Raw genomic sequence first — 19,143 nt, 5'->3', positions numbered from 1 at the left:
GCACTCACCCCTAACTGCAGGGATGGGATGCATTTGCCTTGGGGGTCAGTGAGACTCCCTGACTCCCTGTGTCCTGATTCCACAGCTACTCCACCACGTTTGAGACTAGCAATCAGCCCGTTACGGACATCTTCCACTTCTCTGTCCTGGATGCTGACAACAACCGGCTGGACAGGCAGATGTTCACCATCACCATCACATCTGCCCCGGCACTGCCCGCACTCCTCGCCTTTGCTGACCACGTCACTGTGAGTGGCTGCCCAGGACACTGGGAACGGGGACAGCAGTGGCTTACATGGGAGCAACTGAACAGTTTTCCTGGACTGGGGGGAAATCACTGGAAAAATCAGGATGTTGGTCATGCAATGCAAAGGGTGAACAAATCACTTGGAGGCCAGAGGAGGCTGACAGTCCATCTGCGTCCCTGAACCTCATCTGTCCTAGTCAGGAGCTGGCTGTCCCTAGGGTGTCTTCTTGATATCAGTGGAGCAAGTCAGACTTATCCCTATCCCTATCAGCAGCTTGTGTGTAAGAGTTGAGCAGAAGACAAGTCTGAAGACACCTGGTGCTTTGGACTGACACACAGCATTTCACACTCCTTATCAAAGCCTTTGGAAGTCATCTCCCTCCTTTCCAGCTTTGCATTCCCCCTCCCTTGCCTTCAAAAGGCTCTCCTCAACAAGGAATGCCAGTCTTTCCTTCCAAGAGGTCAGCATGACTCTGCCAGTTCCCTTCCTGTCCTGATAAAGAACTCAGAAGCTCCTCTTGGAGGCCAGGCAGTCTTTGTTCTTCCCGTATCACCTCACCTCCCTGCTGAATTCCTCATTAACAGACCTAGGGGAGGATGGGACAGCACTGCAGAGCCCGGGCAAGCCTTCTCCATGGAGGCAGCCTCGTTCAGTAAGGATTTGTGTTGTCTGCTGTTGCTTTCTAGGTGGATGAGGGGGGCAGGGTCCCGCTGCTGGCTCATCACCACTTCACTGCTGATTATGATACTGCTGCCAAGGAGGATCTGAGGGTCACCGTTGTCACTCTGCCTGTGTATGGCTATGTCAAAAACACCAGGACAGGTAAACTGCTCGGCTCTCTTTTCTTCTTCCTGGCTGGTTTGTGCTCCTAACAGGATCACATCTGTCATATCCCATGGAGGGGATCACTTGTGCTGCATCTAAAAGTGCAGCTTCCCCACTGCCTACTCTAAGCATCTTAGATCTTACTTAAGCATCTTAGATGCATCTAAGATGTTGCTTCCCTGCCACAAGATGTGGAAAGTCAAGCTGTAGAAAGGAACATCCCTCCTTCTGCAGCCTTCACAATGTGCCTTTCTTCCCCTCATGCTGCTGGATTTATGTTGAGTTTACCAGCCACTCAAGCATCCTTTCACCAGTGATGTTCTGGTTTGCAGGTGAGAGCTTTGGCCCGCAGAGTGAGTCTGCAGGGACCACAGATACATCCTTTTCCCTTCAAGATGTTCTGGAGAACAGCATTTACTACTTCCAGAGCGTCCATGAAAGCATTGAGCCCACAAGTGATGTTTTCAGCTTCTATGTGAGTGATGGCTTCAGCCAGTCAGAGGTGCAGAGCATCAACATCACAATCCAGGTATGCTGGCTGCCAGAACCCTCTCCTTTCACACACACTTCTCACGGGCAAGCTCTGCTCCTTCCTTTTTGGTATGTGGGAAGGGGATTAGAGGGAGATTCCTTCCCCTGGCACAGGCACATAATCTACCTGTGATGCCCAAGGACAGTTGTGCACTGTAGCTTCTTCCCCATGGCTTACTGCTCTGGTGTCTCCTCCCTCTTGGAAGCAGCCATGATGCTGGATAGCTTCGGAGGGACATCAGCAGTGGTACTGTCATTTGGGAGCTTGTATTTCATTCAGGTGGGTCTTTTCCCTGCGTTCATTTTCCTTTCTCTGGCTGCGTGCCTTTGTGCAGCGGCAGAACGACGAGCCCCCGAAGATGGTGCTGGAGCCTGTCCGGGTGCAGGAGGGCTCAGCCGTGGTTGTTACCAACGCCTCCCTCAGCCTGCAGGACTTGGACACCCAGAGCAGTGAGCTGGTCATCGTGGTGAGCCAAGGTCCTGAGCATGGTACGTCCTGACAGGCCGGGGGGTGAGGGACAGGGCGTCTTTCTGCGTCGGTGTCTGTCTGTCTTCACTGTGTGCGTGTGTATGAGCCCCTGATGTGAGAGGGGAGCCTGGCATGTGGGATAAAGCACAATTTGGACCAGGGCTGTGCTTGAGGACAGCCCTGTTCTTGGAGAGTTGTCCCTCGCTCTTTGTGGGATAGGAGAAATGGGGACTGCATGCATTTCCCTGGGAAGTTCCCTGCCGTGTTCCCCCACTCCCTGCAGGCAGGTGGCACCTCTGCAGTGCCAGAGGCAGGCAGGGTGTCAGGTGAAGGCTCTGTCCCCAGCAGGCTGTCTCGGCCCCACTGTTCATCCCTCTGTTGTTTGCCAGGTCAGCTCCGCAGAAGGCAGAGCGCGGCAGAGCCCCCGGAGCAGGGCCAAGTGCTGTCCAGGGGCTCCTCCTTCACCTACCAGGACGTTCTGGATGAGCTGATTGTTTACACTCAGAGCGGCGCCACGGCACAGACTGACGAGTTTGGCTTCTCCCTCACGGACGGGCTCTACACACAGGCAGGGAGGCTGGAATTCTCCATGGAGCTGCCGAGGAAGCAGCCACCCACGGTAGCTGTCAACAGGGACCTGCAGCTCCCAGCTGGTACGGGGACATGGCAAGAGTGGCATTGCTTGGTGCTGCTGGATGATCCAGCCTAAACCATTTGCTTCGCTGGGCTGAAGCTGACTGTGGGTTTGCTTTCTCTGGTGCAGGCTCTGCAGCTCCGCTCACAGCTCAGCACCTGAAAGCAGCAGCTGGTCATTCAGGGGACACAACCATCAGATTTGTCCTGAGGAGGGACCCCAGCAGGGGCCAGCTGCAGCTGACCACTGCCAATAGTCCAGTCCAGGTCTCTGCCAAAGGACCCCTCAAAAGTTTCACCCAGGCTGATATAAACAAAGGTGAGAGTGCTGGATTTTAGGTAGTCACGGCAAGTGTATAAACCAAGGCTGGTTTAGGGAGTGCTGCGAGGAGCAGGGAGCTGGGCCTGAGGATCCTTATGGGTCCCTTCCAGTTTGAGATATTCCGTGATTCTGTGACCTTTATGAGAGGGGGATGATGAGCTGAAGTAGGGAAGGGAGAAGGAAAGAAGTAAGAGCAGGCTGTTATGTTGGAGCAGAGCCATGTATTATTAAATGTATGTTTAAAAGTCTCTCTCAGCAGGAGAAAAAGAATAAAGAGAGAAAGTAACGAAACCCAAATCCAGGAGTTCTGTCAAGCCTCAAGTGCCGCAGCTGATGGTGCCAGCCTGCTTCCAAACCAAGAATTCAATGCTGCAGCCTGTAATAAAGCATCTCTTTTCTGCTGTCCCTCTCTCCAGGGCACGTGGTGTACAGCCACAGGAAAGGGGATCCTGGCGGAAACTTCCCCTTCACCTTTGATGTGATGGATGCAGATGGCAACAAACTGACAGACCAGGTTTTTTATATCCATGTAATAGGTAAAAAGAAGTGCTGAAGTTATGTTTTCTTTGCTGCACAGCTCAGGCCTGCTCACAGATTCCCATCCCACATGTACTGCAAGGGAAAACGTGGTTCTTGAGATGCAGTTTTGATGCGCTGTCAATTCAAGGGCCTTTGAAGTGAGGGGCATGGGGAGATTTTGCAGATGTAAGGGTTTGTTCTTTGGCTTCTGACAAACTCACTGAAAAGATTGAAAAATTCCCCTTAGTATCTTCATGCTGTTTAGATTGTCTTTAGGACATTATAATGTTACCACCCCTGATTAATGGCAAGGCCCAGAGTTCCTGTTTCAGAATTAGCAAAATGTTTGTGTGTGTGTCGTGTTTTGCTTGAGCACAAGTACCCGAGGGAAGAAGTGTGTCTGTCTCCTAACTCGGCTTTGTGTTTAACCTTTCCAGAGGACAGATTTCCCCCCTCCATCATCACTAACAAAGGCCTGGTGTTGGATGAGAACTCAGCAAAGACAATCACAACCCTCCAGCTCTCAGCCACTGACCAGGACAGTGAGGCCTCCCAGCTCCACTACAAGGTCACTCGGCAGCCACAGCTGGGGCACCTGGAGCACGTGGCCTCTCCAGGTGAGCAGGGATGTGTTGGGCCCTTGGAGCAGCAAGACACTGGAGGCTTTTGAGCCCTAAACATTCACTGCAGGAAAAACGTGCCCAGAGGCAGCAGCAGCAGCACAGAATTCCATTTCCTGTAAGGAATCAAGTGGCCATTAGCCCAGAGGGTTGCAGAGTAAGGTGAGTGGAGGCAGAGCGGCCCAATAATCCCAGCTGAGGATGTATTCAGCCTCTGGGCGAGTTTATTGCTGCTTCTGCATGACAGGAAAACCTTTGGCCTTTGCTGTGCAGTGCCCCAAAGAATCCATCCCTTAATGCCCATGGAAACAGCCCATCTTGGTGAACAGACAACTTGCTTTCTGTCCCCCTCTTGGCCAGTATGTCCCTTGATCCCTAAACCCCAGCCTCTTTCCCTAGCTGTGCTTTGGAGGGAGGAAGGGAACTGAACTGTCCACTGAGTTTAACAGGAAGCAATGCTGGGCTGTGTTGGTTGTGCTGGATAATGAACTCTGGTTGTTCAGGGAGGGGGCTTGGTCAGTCCTGTGGAACTCAGCAAATAATTACCTGCACATGTGATCTGAATTTCGGAGCTGCCTTTTGTGCCTGCTGACACTGTGAGTGTGCTGCCCCTCTCTGATGAATTAATCTAAATCTATGCTGTCACATAATATACTCTTCTGATTTTATTATACTCATCTAAGATTATATTTCTTCTTAGCTGTAGATTTCTCATTAACATGAGAGTAAAGTGGAAATATCTGCTGTGTGTTTTCAAGATGCAGACAGTCCCTGTACAGCTCAGTTTTAGCGTGTGGTTTGCCTCATCTTCTCATCAAAAACGTGTTGAAAGGGCAGGAATAATGAATGAGTTATAATAAGCAAAACCCCCGCTGAGAGTAAATTAAAAACTTGCAATATTTTTGTCTAAATTGCAAACTAAACAGTGAATCTTGTACTTTGGAGACTTGAATTAAGGATTTTATTCCTCCTGTTATTTAAAATGTGATGATCATTCTGATTTCTGTGCTTTTTCATGTGTGAGGGACTAAGAAAGATACAGAGTCACAGACCAGGAAGGAGTTGTAATCATGATTTAAATGACCTAAACCTAAGGAGGGAGTACTGAAGTGAGAGAGAACCCAAACCTTTACAGCTAATGAGCTCTGAGGAAATCTTAGCTGATCATTCAATTTTGGCTCATTTATTTAAATCAGATCCTGATGTCTTTTGTAGTGTGGCCAATCCTTGTCACCAGCCATTTAGTGTGATATATTGGTAGCAAACTTCTTGTCAGGGTGTTTGTTGATAACAGCAGTAAAACTGTTGAACACAGCAACGAGATTTAAAAAGCTCAAGTGCTTTTTAAAATGCTTGTCAGGTGCCTTTCTGTGGCGGTGTCACACCTAATGGCCTGTAAAGATGTTGCTATAAATCAGTGCTGAAAAAGGGACTTTGTCTGTTCTAAATGCAGGGGTACACTTGGAAAGCATTTTGGAAAACTGCTGTGAGGCCAGAAGATCTTTAGCTCATCCTCAGTGATGCCATGGTTGGGTTAGTCCTGCCCAGCAGTGACAATCCAAGTGTTACATTGTCCATTTTTCTCCCAGCTTCTCTCCCCCTCTGCCCTGGGAGGCCCACTCCCAACAGGATGAGGTCAAAAGAAGCCTGGACTTCTTTCGGAGAAGGAGATTTTTAGGAGGCTCTGTGCCAGCTAAATCCCTGGCTCAGCTGAGGACTTGGAGCAGAACCAGCCAAAACTGAGTCCTTATGGCTAAATACGTCCTGCTTCCTGTATTTTTTCCCTGCCTTTCTGTTGCACATTTGCCCCCTATTGTTCATTTTCCAGGGACAAGAATTAGTTCCTTCAGCCAGGCAGACTTGGCCTCTGGCAGCATCCAGTACCTCCACACCAGTGACACGGAAAAGCACACGGATGCCTTCACCTTTTCTGTGTCTGACGGGACAAACAAGGTCAGTCCCAGCGTGGCTTTTACCTGAGTAGGAACGTGCTGTGGGCAGAGGGGGCTGCTCTTCCTTCTCCTGCTGTGAGAGTTCCCACATCCCTCAGGGCAGGGAGTGAGCCCTGTGCAGGGAACAGGGAACCACGTGGCCTCATGGCACTGGCTCACCAAGATCTGAGTGCCTGGTTTTCAGCTGCTTGCCAACTGCTCCTGGAGCTCAGCTTTGATCCAGTGCACTGACAGTGTGGTGATGATAGTCAGGCCCTGGAGAAATGCCTTTTTCCTGCTTTCTGAAAGAGGAAAAGCATAGCTGCACATAGAGGGAGAGGGGGAAAACCGAATGAGAGAGGGAGGGAAAGTGGATGTCCACAAATATCACAGAAAGAGGGAGAATTAATTAGTGGGGAGGGATAGACAAGGTCGCCTTCACATGATCTGGGCTTAGCTGCTCAGATTTATTCACTAGACAAGGCTGAAATGAAGCGACCAAACTGGGGATCGCTGTGCTCTTGTGATGAAGTCACACTCTTGGAAGGCTGAATTCATCAAGAGAGGCTTTTCCTCCTGTCCCAGGTGAGCCAGATGTTTGACATCACCATAAACCCCGTGGATGACTCCTTACCCATAGTGCAAAGCTTTGGGATGACAGTTCAGGAAGGGGTGAGAAAAACCATCACCGAGTTTGAGCTCAAAGCAACAGATGCTGACACAGAGGTAAGGCAGGACCCCCCCGGCCTCCTCCCTCCCCTCTTCTGCTGCACAGCTGGGCTATCAGGAAAATGGGCTTGTGTTCAAAGACTTATGGCCTTGACACTGAATTTATGACTAGCACGGATGAAAATGGCATTTCCTCTTCTTTCTGGGTCTGGCCAGAGGCTGAGCTGTCTAATGTTGGCTCTGCCTCGCTGCTACCTCCCTGCAGCAAGAGATCTGGCTGCCTAAGCCAAAATCCTGCCCCAAAGGTTTTTGCTGCTTCTGCCCTGGCAGAAGTGCAAGGGACACATTGCCTGGAATGGCTGCAGGGCTGGGGGCTGCTCTTGTGTTCATGGAGCTGTCTCAGACCAGCTGAATAGGTAGTTTGGTGGGATGTGCCTTGTTTTGTAGGGAGCCACGTTGGGAGAGGGATAAGGACAGGGCAGGGTTCGGGGCAATCAGGAATGTGCTGGGTTAGCCTCGGCTGGAAACAGTGACACAGGAAGCCGCCTGGGCAGGCTCCCTGTCCAGGCTTCTTGCGCTGGAAGGACAGGCCTGGCCTGGTGCTGAGGTCGTGTCCCCAGCTTTGCCCCTCCGTGTGCGGGTGCAGGTCGCGTCCATCACGTTCCGGGTGGTGCAGCCGCCCCGGCACGGGCTGATCGAGCGCAGCGGCCGCGGGCAGCGGCCCCTCCAGGCCACCACCTTCACCATGGATGACATCTACCAGAACCGCATCAGCTACAGCCACGACGGCGGCAGCGCACTCAGGGACCGCTTCACCTTCACCGTGTCCGACGGCACCAACCCCCTCTTCGTGGTGCAGGACGGCGGGAAGAAGGTCAGGGAGGAGAAGGGATGGGAGGGGGTCTTGTGAGCTCATAGGGAGCTGCCTCCTCTCAGAGCAGGGGGCTGAGCTGCTGTGGCTGCACTGAAGGCAAGAGCTGAGTGTTCTCAGTTACCTGGTGCCTTTGCTCCTTCCCCTCCCTGCCCTCTGTGTGTGCAAACTCACCCAGGACCTTGATCCCGCTAGAGTTGGAGGGAGCCAAGCTGGTGAAGTGGTGGGTGAGGCTCTGACTCCCAAAGTAACACCCATCTCCCTGAACTTCTGGCAGGTTGTGACCGCAGCACCGCAGCGCTTCCAGGTGGACATCGTCCCTGTGGATGACGGGACACCCAGGGTTGTCACCAACCTGGGCCTGCAGTGGCTGGAGTACACGGATGGCAAGGTAACACCTGCCTGGGCTCAGCTTGGGCTGCTTCTCAGGCTGTTCCTGGAGAGGAGGCTTCGCAGGGAAACATCCTGATCCTTCAGCACTTTTATTATTGTGATGGACAATATACACCCCAGGGTATATTTTTAGCTTTGCTGATGGTGGAGATGTCTTGATGATGTGCTGCAGCAGCTGTGGCAGAGATACATGGTTTTCCAAGGATATGGTGCAGGAATTTCTTGCTGTAACATGCCTTTGTTTTGCAAAAGTCCAAACAAAACCCCAGGAAACTCTCAGCTTGTTTTTGAGGAGCCAGCATTAACTGCAAAGAAACACTTTGGTTCTTCCCAGAAAAACATGAGTGGAAGATGCTGTAGTAAGAAATTGTATTAAGAAATGGCTATCTCAGCTCAAATTCCTCACTTCAGGACAAGCACTCCCGCAGCCTCGAGCAGCTCAATTTTCTCTCTTTCTCCTGCTGTTATAAACATTTTGTTGTTGAAGAGAAAGCAAATTGTGGTGGAACTGAGTCAGATCGGTGCGAGAGCATTTGAAAGAGGCTCTCATGGAGCTCACCAGAGCTGTGTGAACTGTCCTGAGCGAGTCTTTCAATCCGAGGCTGTCTGCAAATGGTTTTTTTGCCAAGCAGGGCCTCACCTGAGCATCAGCACAGCTCATGGAATAGAGGCTTCCAGGTGAAACCCGAAGATTAGTCCTAGACTTTAGTCCCAGCTAGATAGGGCTTGGCAGCTGCTTCGGATTTGCTTTTCTTTGAGCCACATTTGTCTTTTTAATTAAACTAACCCGATGTGAGGCAAAATTTGAACCCTTCTTGTGTTGTCAAACACCTTGTGGGATGTCTCTCTGTTCAAGGCTGCTCTGTGCTTTCATATCCTGAGATTTTCCCTCATGGAGAACTGTTTTGACAGAGGGATGGTTGGGCTTTTCGTGCGAACAGTCAATCAGACTTGCACTGCTGGAGCTTCAGTTTTACTCCCTTGGTTTGGCTTTAATCCAGGCCACCAATCTCATCACTAAGAAGGAATTACTGACGACAGATCCTGACACAGATGACAAACAGCTGATCTACGAGATAACAACCGGTCCCAGGAATGGTCATGTGGAGAACAAGCTGAAACCAGGGACAGCTGTGACCACCTTTACGCAGGGTATGGAGCCGGGCCGTGTCCTGCTGCCTTTTTCCTTCAGTTGATTCCGTTTGTTAAAATAAGGAAAAAATAGGGGGAAGGGGAGAAGAAAAGGAGCAGATCTCCAAAGTGTGTTGAAAATAAGCACTGAACTTTGCTGTCAGTTGCAGAAATCCCGTAATTTCTTATAGATGCCAACCTGAGTCCTGTAGCCACACCCAGGTTCTCCAGACTTGTTAGAGCTGGAGATGTGACTCGGGGCAGTAAAGGGGGCTTGTAGATCTTGCAAGTGCATCTGATCATCACAAGGTCTGGTAGATGTGCAGCCAGCTGTGCAGAGTCAGCAGTGTGGGGAAAGTTCACTCTTGTGGGGCTGAGGGAAGGGGAGGTGAGGGGGGTAACTGCTTCCTGTGCCACTGTGATCCCCGATCCCTGTGGCCATGTGGAGCCGTGCCTCCGCACTGCTCATCTACCAAACTGCCTTTGGATTTCTGTGCTGACTCATTGGATGTCCCTCCTGGCAGAGGACGTGAACCAGGGCCTCATTTGGTACGTGATGCATGAGGAGAAGGTTCAGGAGACCATGGACAGCTTTCAGTTCCTAGTGAAGGATGGCAAACCCAACGTGGTCAGCGGCAATGTCTTCCACGTCCAGTGGTCCCTCCTCAGCTTTACACACACCAGGTAAGTGGCACGGGGGTCACAGCACCTAGCTGAGCTGGAGCTGGGCTCTTACCTGAGCTCCCTACAGCGTGGAAATGAAATTCTGTCCGTGAGGAGAGGGGCCTGCTGGGCTAAACCACAGGGCAGCTGCCCTATGCCCAAACCCCCGGTTATTATTGTGCCTCGGATTTTCCATGGAGGCCACGCTCACCCTGAGTCTGTGGTGCTCAGTGTCACACAACCACACAGGGTTTGCTCCCCAGCCTGTTATTTGTGTGTGCTTGATCCCTTTCCAGCTACAAGGTCAGGGAGAGCACTGGCTCTGTGAGCATCACCGTGAGGCGGATCGGGAACCTCAACCAGTACAGCATTGTCCTGTGCCGCACCGAGCAGGGAACAGCCACTGCTGGATCCGGATCACAGCCTGGAGAGCAGGACTACATGGAGTATGCAGGGCAGGTAGGTGGGGACACAGGAAAGGGACAGCCTGACCATACCTGCCACCAAGCCCGGAGGAAAGAATGGGTGAAAAGTGATAAAAGCGCCAAGGAGGGTGTCTTTCATTTGTAAAATCCTGTGCGTTATTTGCTGTCAGAAGAGGGAGCGACTCAGGCCAGGGTGAGACAGGAAGGACGGGATGCTCCAGACCCCAGTCCAAGGACAGCAGCCGGATTGCTGCCTTCCAGGTGCAGTTCGAGGAGCGGGAGGACACCAAGGCCTGCACCATCGGCATCAACGACGACGATGTGTTCGAGGGCACGGAGAGCTTTTCCGTGGAGCTCAGCATGGCGGCCTACGCCCTGCTGGGCAACGTCACCCGGGCCACTGTCACCATCGCGGACCCCGAGGACGAGCCCACGCTGCAGTTCGACAGGAGCACGTTCCGCGTCAGCGAGAGCGCCGGCTTCCTCTCGGCTCCTGTGGAACGGAAAGGTGCGTCGGGCCGCGCAGGACGGCGTGCTGAGCCCCGCGGGAGGGACACGTGCCGAGGGGGAACCCTCATGGCAGAGAAGGAGCCCTTGGGCTTTGCCTGCTTATGGTTTTGGGGTGTTCTCTGATGTTTTGGAAGAGGTTCTGTCAATGGCAAGCAGCACACAGGGTACTGTTGTTTGTTTTTTTAATCTTTCCTGCCTCTGCTGTTAAAGCTTCTTGGGTTTGGATTCGTTTTAACTCCCAGCACGAGCAGGAGCAAACGCTTGTATTTGCAGCCTCTTGGTGATCTAGAGGGTGTTTTATGTGGACCCTGTCACTGGGCTTTAATAGGCAAGTGTTCCTTAATAGGCAAGTGCCACCGGTTTCCTGAGTGTGGATTAGGAACATGCCTGGAATTCAGGTCTAAGGTGGCTGCTATGCAAGTTCAGGAGCAGGGATAGTGTTCTTTTTCATTTCTCACCCTCTTTTCTGAATGCTGCTTTATTATTGAAGTGAACAGTGTCACCACCAAAGAGATTAAAAGTATTTCCACTTTTAAAAGAATTATGGAGTTTTCCTGTTGCTTCCTAGGGGATGCCAGCAGCACTGTGTCTGCTATCTGCTACACCGTCCCCAAATCAGCCAAGGGCAGCAGCCTTTACATGCTGGAATCCGGCTCCGACTTCAAGTCCCGGGGGCTGGCGGATGAGAACCGCCTCATTTTGGGGCCGGGTGTCACCGTGGTGACCTGTGATGTCACTCTGATCGATGACAGTGAATATGAAGAGGATGAGGAGTTCGAGGTGGTGCTGGCCGACGCCTCGGACAACGCCCGCATTGGCAGCCGGGCTTCAGCCAACGTGGTCATCACCGGTCCCAATGACGCCTCCACGGTGTTCCTGGGGAACGCCACCTTTACCGTCAGCGAGGCTGCAGGTGAAGAGCAGGGGGTCGTGTTGGGGTGCTCACTGTGGAAGCTTTCACCAGGAAGATGTGTCACAAGGAGCAATTCAGGGCACAGCAGAACTGTCAGAGAAGTGCAGAGGGGCTCTGTGGTTCCCTCTGCACCGAGGGGGAGGCTGGGGGCCGGGGCAGTGCTGAAGGGAGAAGGCTGTGCTGAAGGGAAAGGAGTGGGTTTGTGGTACGTGGCTGCTCTCTCAGCTTGTTCTCTCTTGTGCCTCTGTTGGTGCAGGACACATTGAGATTCCAGTGCTGCGGCAGGGACCTGACCTCTCCACGCCCACATCGGTGTGGTGTGCCACTCGGACATCAGACCCGCCCTCGGCCAGCCCGGGAGTCGATTACGTCCCCAGCTCCAGGAAAATAGAGTTCAGGCCAGGCAAGACAGAAGAGGTGAGGAGCCACTTGGACTCCTGCTGAGTCTGCTTTGCCTGGTGGCACTTGTCTTGCGTTTCTGCGCAGATCTGCCATTTGTTTTGAAAATCCTCTCAGGGCCACTTGAGAACTGTTAATGAGTCTGCTAGGCACAGACTCCCACCCTGTCAGCACTCCAGGCAGGGGGGATTTGATCATGCCACATCTTCCCAAAGATGGCAGCCTGTTCTCTGAAATTATATGCTGGATTTATCTAGAACATAATTTACATTGATTAATGGATTCAGAAAACATAATGACAGAATGGCTTTACACTAGACTCCCAAATGTGAGTGCTGGGAAGGATGAAAGCTTTGTACCTCTAACAGCAGGAATTCCACTTTCCCCCCAGTTCTGCCCCCTGACAATCCTGGATGATGCTCAGTACCCAGTGATAGAAGGGCTGGAGACTTTTGTTGTTTACCTCAGCTCCCCCCACGGAGCCGAGCTGGCAAAGCCGTTCCAAGCCATCGTGGCCATCAATGACATCTTCCAAGATGGTAAGTTATCCCTGGCAGCTATATCTGTTCCATTCCCACCTCTTGGCTCCCTGTGGATCCTCAACACTGCTTGGCTCTGTTTCTGCCCCCCTACAGTGCCCAGCATGCAGTTCACCAAGGCCACCTACATGGCCAAGGAGAAGGAGGGGACCCTGCACATCCCCATCTTCCGCACTGGGGACCTGAGCTACGAGTCCTCTGTCAGGTGCTACACCCGGAGCCAGACAGCACAGGTCATGGAGGACTTCATGGAGAGGAGGGATGCAGAGGAGTCTCGCATCACTTTCCTCAAAGGGGAGAAGGTGAGCTGGACCTGCCTTGTGGAGGAACCAAGAACCATTGCTGAGAGAAGTTCACATCTCCTCCTTGCCTCTGTGTCATCAGAGGGAGCTGACAGAGTTGTCCAGGCTGCTTTCAGATGACACAAATTCTTGTCCTGGCAGTATGACCCACTCTGAAGGGGTTGTGTGTTTCACGATTAAACTGGTTAAATTGTGAAATGCAAATCTGATGCGTCAGGAGGACTCGGGATTGTTGTACAGAGAGCTGTGGGTTTGTGGAAGGAGATGTTTTTGCTGCTGTGTCTCATCATGTAACAGCATGGTTTGTCCACACTGAAGTAGCAGCCCTAAAACCAGAAGGGTTTCTTCCGGGATGGATGGCACTCTGATGTGAAACCCTGGATGGGGAAGTACAGCCTGGCCTTCACGTGGCTTTATCAGATTTATCAGTGATTGCTGCTTTCTCCCCTTCGCTGGGCTTTAGGTGAAGAACTGCAGTGTTCATGTCACTGATGACTCTGCCTTTGAACCAGAAGAGCAGTTCCAGGTCTATCTGGGTAGCCCGCTTGGAAACCATTGGAGCGGAGCTCGGATTGGGAAGATGGACATGGCCACCATAACTGTCACCAACGACGAGGACGGTGAGTGAGGCTGCTCAGCAAGGATGTCATGGTGGTTCCAAGGGAGTTGGCACAGTCCCATCAGTGCAGTACACGTGGATGCCTTCGGTGCCACGGTCACAGCCCTGGGTGCAGGTCACTGGTGTGCACTGGGCTGGGCCGAAGGGAAGAGTTGAATAACAGTGCTTGGACCCGCTGCCTCTCTGTTTCCCATTCCCCTGCAGCTGGAGTTGCTGTGCTTCCCCTGGGAGATGTTCCCCTCCCTCCACAGTGTCACAATCTGGAGAGAACTGTGGGGGAGAAGAGGGATGCCAGGTCCCTCTGGTGTGACAGCCTGCAGGGGTGGAGCACCAGCACGTGGCAAGGATTTGGGGGTGTGTGGGAGGCAGGGATAGGAGAATCATTTGCCATCCTCTGTAGCCCAACACGCTCGTTAGGTTTTGCCCTAAGTCACACCCAAATCTTTTTGGCCCCTGCTTTGAGGAGCCCCCTGCTCTGAGGGTGTGTAGATGAGTCCGAAAGGAGCTGAGCTGAACCAGTCAGGGGTGCAAACCTTGGGCTTTTCCCTCACTGCTCTTCCTGCAGCCCCCACCATCGAGTTCGAAGAGGCCGCGTACCAGGTGCGGGAGCCACCGGGCCCGGAGGGAGTGGCTGTGCTGAACGTGCCGGTGGTCCGCAGGGGGGACCAGAACAGGACCTCCAAGGTGCGCTGCAGCACCCGCGACGGCTCGGCGCAGGCCGGCGTGGATTACTACCCCAAGAGTCGGATGCTCAAGTTCAGCCCAGGTAAAGGGGCCTCACAGGGAGGGTTACAGGTGGGGGTGTGACCAGGGACATTTTGTGTGCGTCAGGATATCCAGGAGATTTGGGGAGAGCCACTTTTTGCATGAGGTTTGCTGTAATTTTATTTCTCAGAAAAGCTGACATGTTAAATGAAGGGTGATCAGATCAGAGGAAGAAGCACTGGCACCTGGCAAAGTCCTCCTCAGGGAATGTAGGGCTGTGAACACCTCAGACTGTGTTGCTGGACCAAGAAGCCTTCACCAAACAGCTCTGCACACCAGTCTGAGGGAGAGCAGGGATGGGAATGTGCTTTGCAGCCCAGATTTTTCTTCCAGACAGCTAATACAAGACAGTCATTATTAATCCTCAGATGGCATCTGTTAGTAAATCTATCACCAGATCGATTGGATCAGTTGTCATAGCTGGAGTTTTATGTTTAGAGTAGACTCCTATGGATAAATTATTAGCAGCAATGAGTGGAAATAAAATTTATAATGTGTATTTTATCATAATGTCTCCGTGGTCACAGCCTAGAGCAGCTGCACAGGGTTTGTATGAGAACTTGAGAGCAGTCTCTGATGATGAATTGAGTTCTCTCTGTTTTTCTTGCACTCACTCCCACAGGTGTGGCCCTCATCATGTTTAAGGTGGAGATCATGTCCAACGAAGACCGGGAATGGCACGAGTCCTTTTCTCTGGTGCTGGGCCCAGATGACCCGGTGGAAGCAGTTCTCGGAGACACCAGCACTGCCACAGTGACTATTTTGGATCAGGAGGCGGCAGGGAGCCTGATTCTCCCAGCACCTCCCGTGGTGAGTAGATGTGATTTAGTGCCCTTCAAGGACAGACTGGCAACCGCAGTGGGATTTCTGAAATAAAATGTAAAGCTGTAGTGGCAACATGAGAGGGAAGGATGGCTTTTTCCACCCTTTCCCTCATCCCCAGCTGAGTGCTGCTCTCTTGCCTCCACACAGGTCGTCACCCTGGCTGACTACGACCGCGTGGAAGAAGTGACCAAGGAGGGTGTTAAGAAATCCCCTTCCCCAGGGTACCCCCTCATCTGCGTCACTCCCTGTGACCCTCACTTCCCCAAGTACGCCCTCATGAAGGAGCGCTGCAGAGAGGCCGGGATCAACCAGTCTTCCATACAGTTCAGCTGGGAAGTGGCAGCCCCCACGGACGGGAACGGAGCCCGGTCGCCTTTTGAGACCATCACGGACAACACCCCCTTCACCAGCGTCAACCACAGGGTAGGCGGAGAGGCACTGGCACGGCAGGGCTGCAGGGGCGCAGAGATTCCAGCCTAAAATCTCCTCGGATCTGGGACTTGGTGTGAGGCATGGGTGCTAGGGCTTAGAAAATACAGCACTGTTTTTCCTTAAGCCTGCTGGAAGCACTACTGGTTTCCTCCTCCTCGTTCCCTAAGGTGCTGGACAGCATCTACTTCAGCCGGCGGTTCCACGTGCGCTGCGTGGCCAAGGCTGTGGACAAGGCTGGCCACGTGGGGACGCCCCTGAGGAGCAACGTGGTGACCATAGGCACAGACAGTGCCATCTGTCACATGCCCGTGGTCGCGGGGACAGCCCGAGGGTTCCAGGCACAGTCGTTCATTGCCACGCTCAAGTACGTGGATGTGAAGCACAAGGAGCATCCCAACAGGTATGAGCCTAGCCAAGGGCGAGCGCAGCTCTTCGCCAGCCCCCCTGGCGTTACAGAGGTGCCTGGGCTCACAAGGACAACACATCCCTTCTGCTGGGGGGGTGCCCTTCCCCTCAGGAATTGGGAGTTGGTGGGACAGCTTAAGGAGCAGATGTGTAGCTGGGGAAATCCAGCTCAAACTAAGCATCAGGCTCACCTGCCTGGGCTCTGCTGCTGTAGGGATCCTGTGCCTGCCCGGCTGCTCCCTTCTGCTGTCTCATGTGCTGCTTGTTCCAGGATCCACATCTCGGTGCAGATCCCCCACCAGGATGGGATGCTGCCCCTCATCTCCACGCTGCCGCTGCACAACCTGCATTTCCTTCTCTCTGAGTCCATCTACAGGCACCAGCACGTCTGCTCCAACCTGGTCACTGTCAGAGACCTCAGAGGCATCTCAGGTAGCATTCAATGCCAGCCTTTGCTTCCTGAACATGGAAGCCTGGAAAGAAATGCGAGAGGGCAGCTTTGTCTTCCTCTGGGCTCTCTTGACATGATGTAAATGACAATGAATCTTCCTGGTCTAACAGCGGTGACCAGAGTTACCCCGTTGGAGATGGGATTCCAGGCATGGGAATGTTTGAGGAAATTGTAGGCTGTAGGTTCACACTGTGCTGGTGATTTTCTGCTTTTCAAATCTGTCTTGTGATATCCACACGGGTGGAGAGGGATCTGCAGGGCTGGATCGCTGTGTCTGGGTCACCAAGGTCTCCCACGGGGCAACAAAACCAATTCACTGCTGAAGGAAATGTCAGAGCTGAAAAGAACAGGCAGACTGTGTCTCTGACACTCCGGGCAATGAGATCCATGCTAGATCCATGGTGGGCAGCGAGTTGTACTTGGTTCTGATAATTCCATACTCAACCTGTTCCTCATTTCTTAAAGGTTAACTTCAACCTTGAATAAATAGGTCCATAAGTTTGATTTTTAGGATGCTTACCCCATTCCTGTAACCTTTTCCTCTGTGAAGACCTGAGTATGTCCAGTTTGACCTCCAGAATAATGAAGGGAGAGGAGCTCCCATGATTCAGGAGTGAAACAAGACCTCCATACTTGGCCTCAGGCTGTTTAAAATCGGGAGGGATCAGTGTCTTGATGGCTCTCACTCCAGAGGCAGGGTTCCTGGATGAAGGGATCAGTGTCCTGATGTCTCTCACTCCAGAGGCAGGGTTCCTGGATGAAGGGATCAGTGTCCTGATGTCTCTCACTCCAGAGGCAGGGTTCCTGGATGAAGGGATCAGTGTCCTGATGTCTCTCACTCCAGAGGCAGGGTTCCTGGACGAGGTGACCCACGACAGCTTCGTGCTGGGCCCGGGCTACGACCGCCCCTACCAGCTGGACCCTGCAGTGAGGGAGCCCAAGAGCATCCAGCTGTACCAGCACCTCAACCTCAAGAGCTGCATCTGGACCTTCGACGCTTATTATGACATGACTGAATTAATTGATGTTTGTGGAGGCTCTGTCACTGCTGACTTCCAGGTGAGAGGCACATCCAGAGCTCTCCCACCTATACCAGCTCTCTCTCAGTTTCCGGGCACAGCTCTGCATTGGACTCAGGTGTTGCTGCTCTGCTCTGTAGAGGTGGAGCGTGGCTTTTCCCCCCTTTCACCTGGAAGAGAACAGTGCTGTGTGCACTTACTTCATTTATTTTCCTGGAGGTAACACAGGTTTTATTGTCTTAATCTTCAGAGCACCAGGAAAATATTACTTTTTTAATGTATGGCCACACTGGAAATACAAAACATTCTCAGCTGGGCTCTCTTCTTTTATAATTTTGACCATGCTCTCAGCCAATAGAAATGAGCAAAGGACAGAGCAGAGGCAAATCAGTCCATGCTCCACAACAGAGGGAGGTCACGGGATATTTTAACTAATTTCTTAATTAACAGACTGGCAGACCAAAAGCCAGAAGTGTCCTTTAAATGAGTGGCTTTGACTATTTGAGGTGTCTCACTGCCCTCTCGTGGCTGCATTATCCATGTGCATCCCACTCCATCTCCCTTAGGTTCTTGCATTCAATTCCCATTGCTATGGCCAGCATCATCTCTTCTAATTCCTGCCAGCCTGGACTACTTCATTAACTTTCCTTTTATAGCTCCAATTGCTTGCACAGATCCAGAGGAGCTACTTGGCCTGAACAACTGCCCAGTGGAGCATGTGGAGCCTGGCACCAGCCAGGCTGGAACATCTCCCTGAACCCTCTGGGGCCTGCAAAGTACAGCTGCACTCTGCAGATAATAAATGGAGAGCTGTGGGAGGCCTGAGCAAGCAGAACTGCTGCTTTTTAATTCACAGCCTTGGAAACTGGGGGGTTTTGAGGTGAAATTGTGCCCAGAGCTCCTTTGTCCCATGGCCCCAGCAAGCCTTAGCACTGCCCCTGAATTAAAGCACAGGTTTGTCTTAGGTACCTACACGTAAAGAATGTTCAGGGCCACCTCTGACTTCACTTGAAGGTGCATAACCCCCTTTTTGGGGTTTTGTTGCCAGGTAAGGGACTCTGCCCAGTCCTTCCTGACAGTCCATGTCCCTCTCTACGTGTCCTACATCTATGTGACGGCCCCGAGGGGCTGGGCTTCCCTGGAGCACCACACGGAGATGGAGTTCTCCTTCTTTTACGACACCGTTCTCTGGAGGACAGGTGAGCCTCAGGCACTCCAAGGGCTATGGAAGAAGTGGCTCCTTCGTATTTTTCCCTTTAGTTCCTGCACTGCCACCAGAGTCCTGAGGGAGGGGGGAACTCAGAATATTTCCTTCCCTTTATGCTTGCTCGGGGCTTAGGCAGCTAATGGATAATGGAGGAAGTGTGTAGCTGGCTCAGTGGAGGACGATCCCAACTAAACCCTGCCTTTTGGAGATCTCCCAAATGCTTCTGGGGCTGGCAGAGCCCAGGTGAGGGGCGAGTGTGCTGTGTGGGCTCCCAGTGCCGCTGTCCTTGCAGGGATCCAGACGGACAGCGTGCTCTCGGCCCGGCTGCAGATAATCCGCATCTACATCCGCGAGGATGGCCGGCTGGTCATCGAGTTCAAGACACAGGCCAAGTTCCGAGGTGAGGGCACTGATCCTGACAGGGACACAAACCAGGGTCACACACGGCTCTGCTCTGGCAGCACAGGCAGCACAACAAGTCCCTCTCCCCACCAGGAGGCCCTCTGT

General features: G+C 52.5%; 1 protein-coding gene across 3 annotated transcripts in view; it reads left to right on the top strand.

Annotated features, from left to right (window-relative positions):
- FRAS1 (Fraser extracellular matrix complex subunit 1) overlaps positions 1-19,143 on the top strand; it is a 109,795-nt gene that overhangs the window by 87,673 nt on the left and 2,979 nt on the right. Inside the window, exons 39-68 of one of the 3 annotated variants that reach the window (XM_048303606.1) lie at positions 86-248; positions 935-1,070; positions 1,406-1,602; positions 1,940-2,093; positions 2,463-2,726; positions 2,837-3,025; positions 3,445-3,564; positions 3,985-4,164; positions 5,996-6,120; positions 6,684-6,824; positions 7,414-7,641; positions 7,916-8,029; positions 9,033-9,183; positions 9,687-9,846; positions 10,122-10,284; positions 10,512-10,758; positions 11,329-11,673; positions 11,930-12,090; positions 12,464-12,611; positions 12,708-12,913; positions 13,377-13,533; positions 14,098-14,298; positions 14,920-15,107; positions 15,270-15,545; positions 15,722-15,954; positions 16,231-16,391; positions 17,102-17,205; positions 17,257-17,469; positions 18,478-18,628; positions 18,929-19,036. In XM_048303606.1, coding sequence (XP_048159563.1) covers positions 86-248; positions 935-1,070; positions 1,406-1,602; positions 1,940-2,093; positions 2,463-2,726; positions 2,837-3,025; positions 3,445-3,564; positions 3,985-4,164; positions 5,996-6,120; positions 6,684-6,824; positions 7,414-7,641; positions 7,916-8,029; positions 9,033-9,183; positions 9,687-9,846; positions 10,122-10,284; positions 10,512-10,758; positions 11,329-11,673; positions 11,930-12,090; positions 12,464-12,611; positions 12,708-12,913; positions 13,377-13,533; positions 14,098-14,298; positions 14,920-15,107; positions 15,270-15,545; positions 15,722-15,954; positions 16,231-16,391; positions 17,102-17,205; positions 17,257-17,469; positions 18,478-18,628; positions 18,929-19,036 — 5,384 coding nt within the window. The other 2 variants (XM_048303607.1, XM_048303608.1) reach the window with 2 other exon arrangements.

This window comes from Corvus hawaiiensis, chromosome 5 (genome assembly GCF_020740725.1).
Source record: "Corvus hawaiiensis isolate bCorHaw1 chromosome 5, bCorHaw1.pri.cur, whole genome shotgun sequence".
NCBI classification, from domain to species: domain Eukaryota; kingdom Metazoa; phylum Chordata; class Aves; order Passeriformes; family Corvidae; genus Corvus; species Corvus hawaiiensis.
The sequence above is the reverse complement of the archived record's forward strand: the minus strand, read 5'-3'. Positions and strand labels throughout refer to the sequence as shown.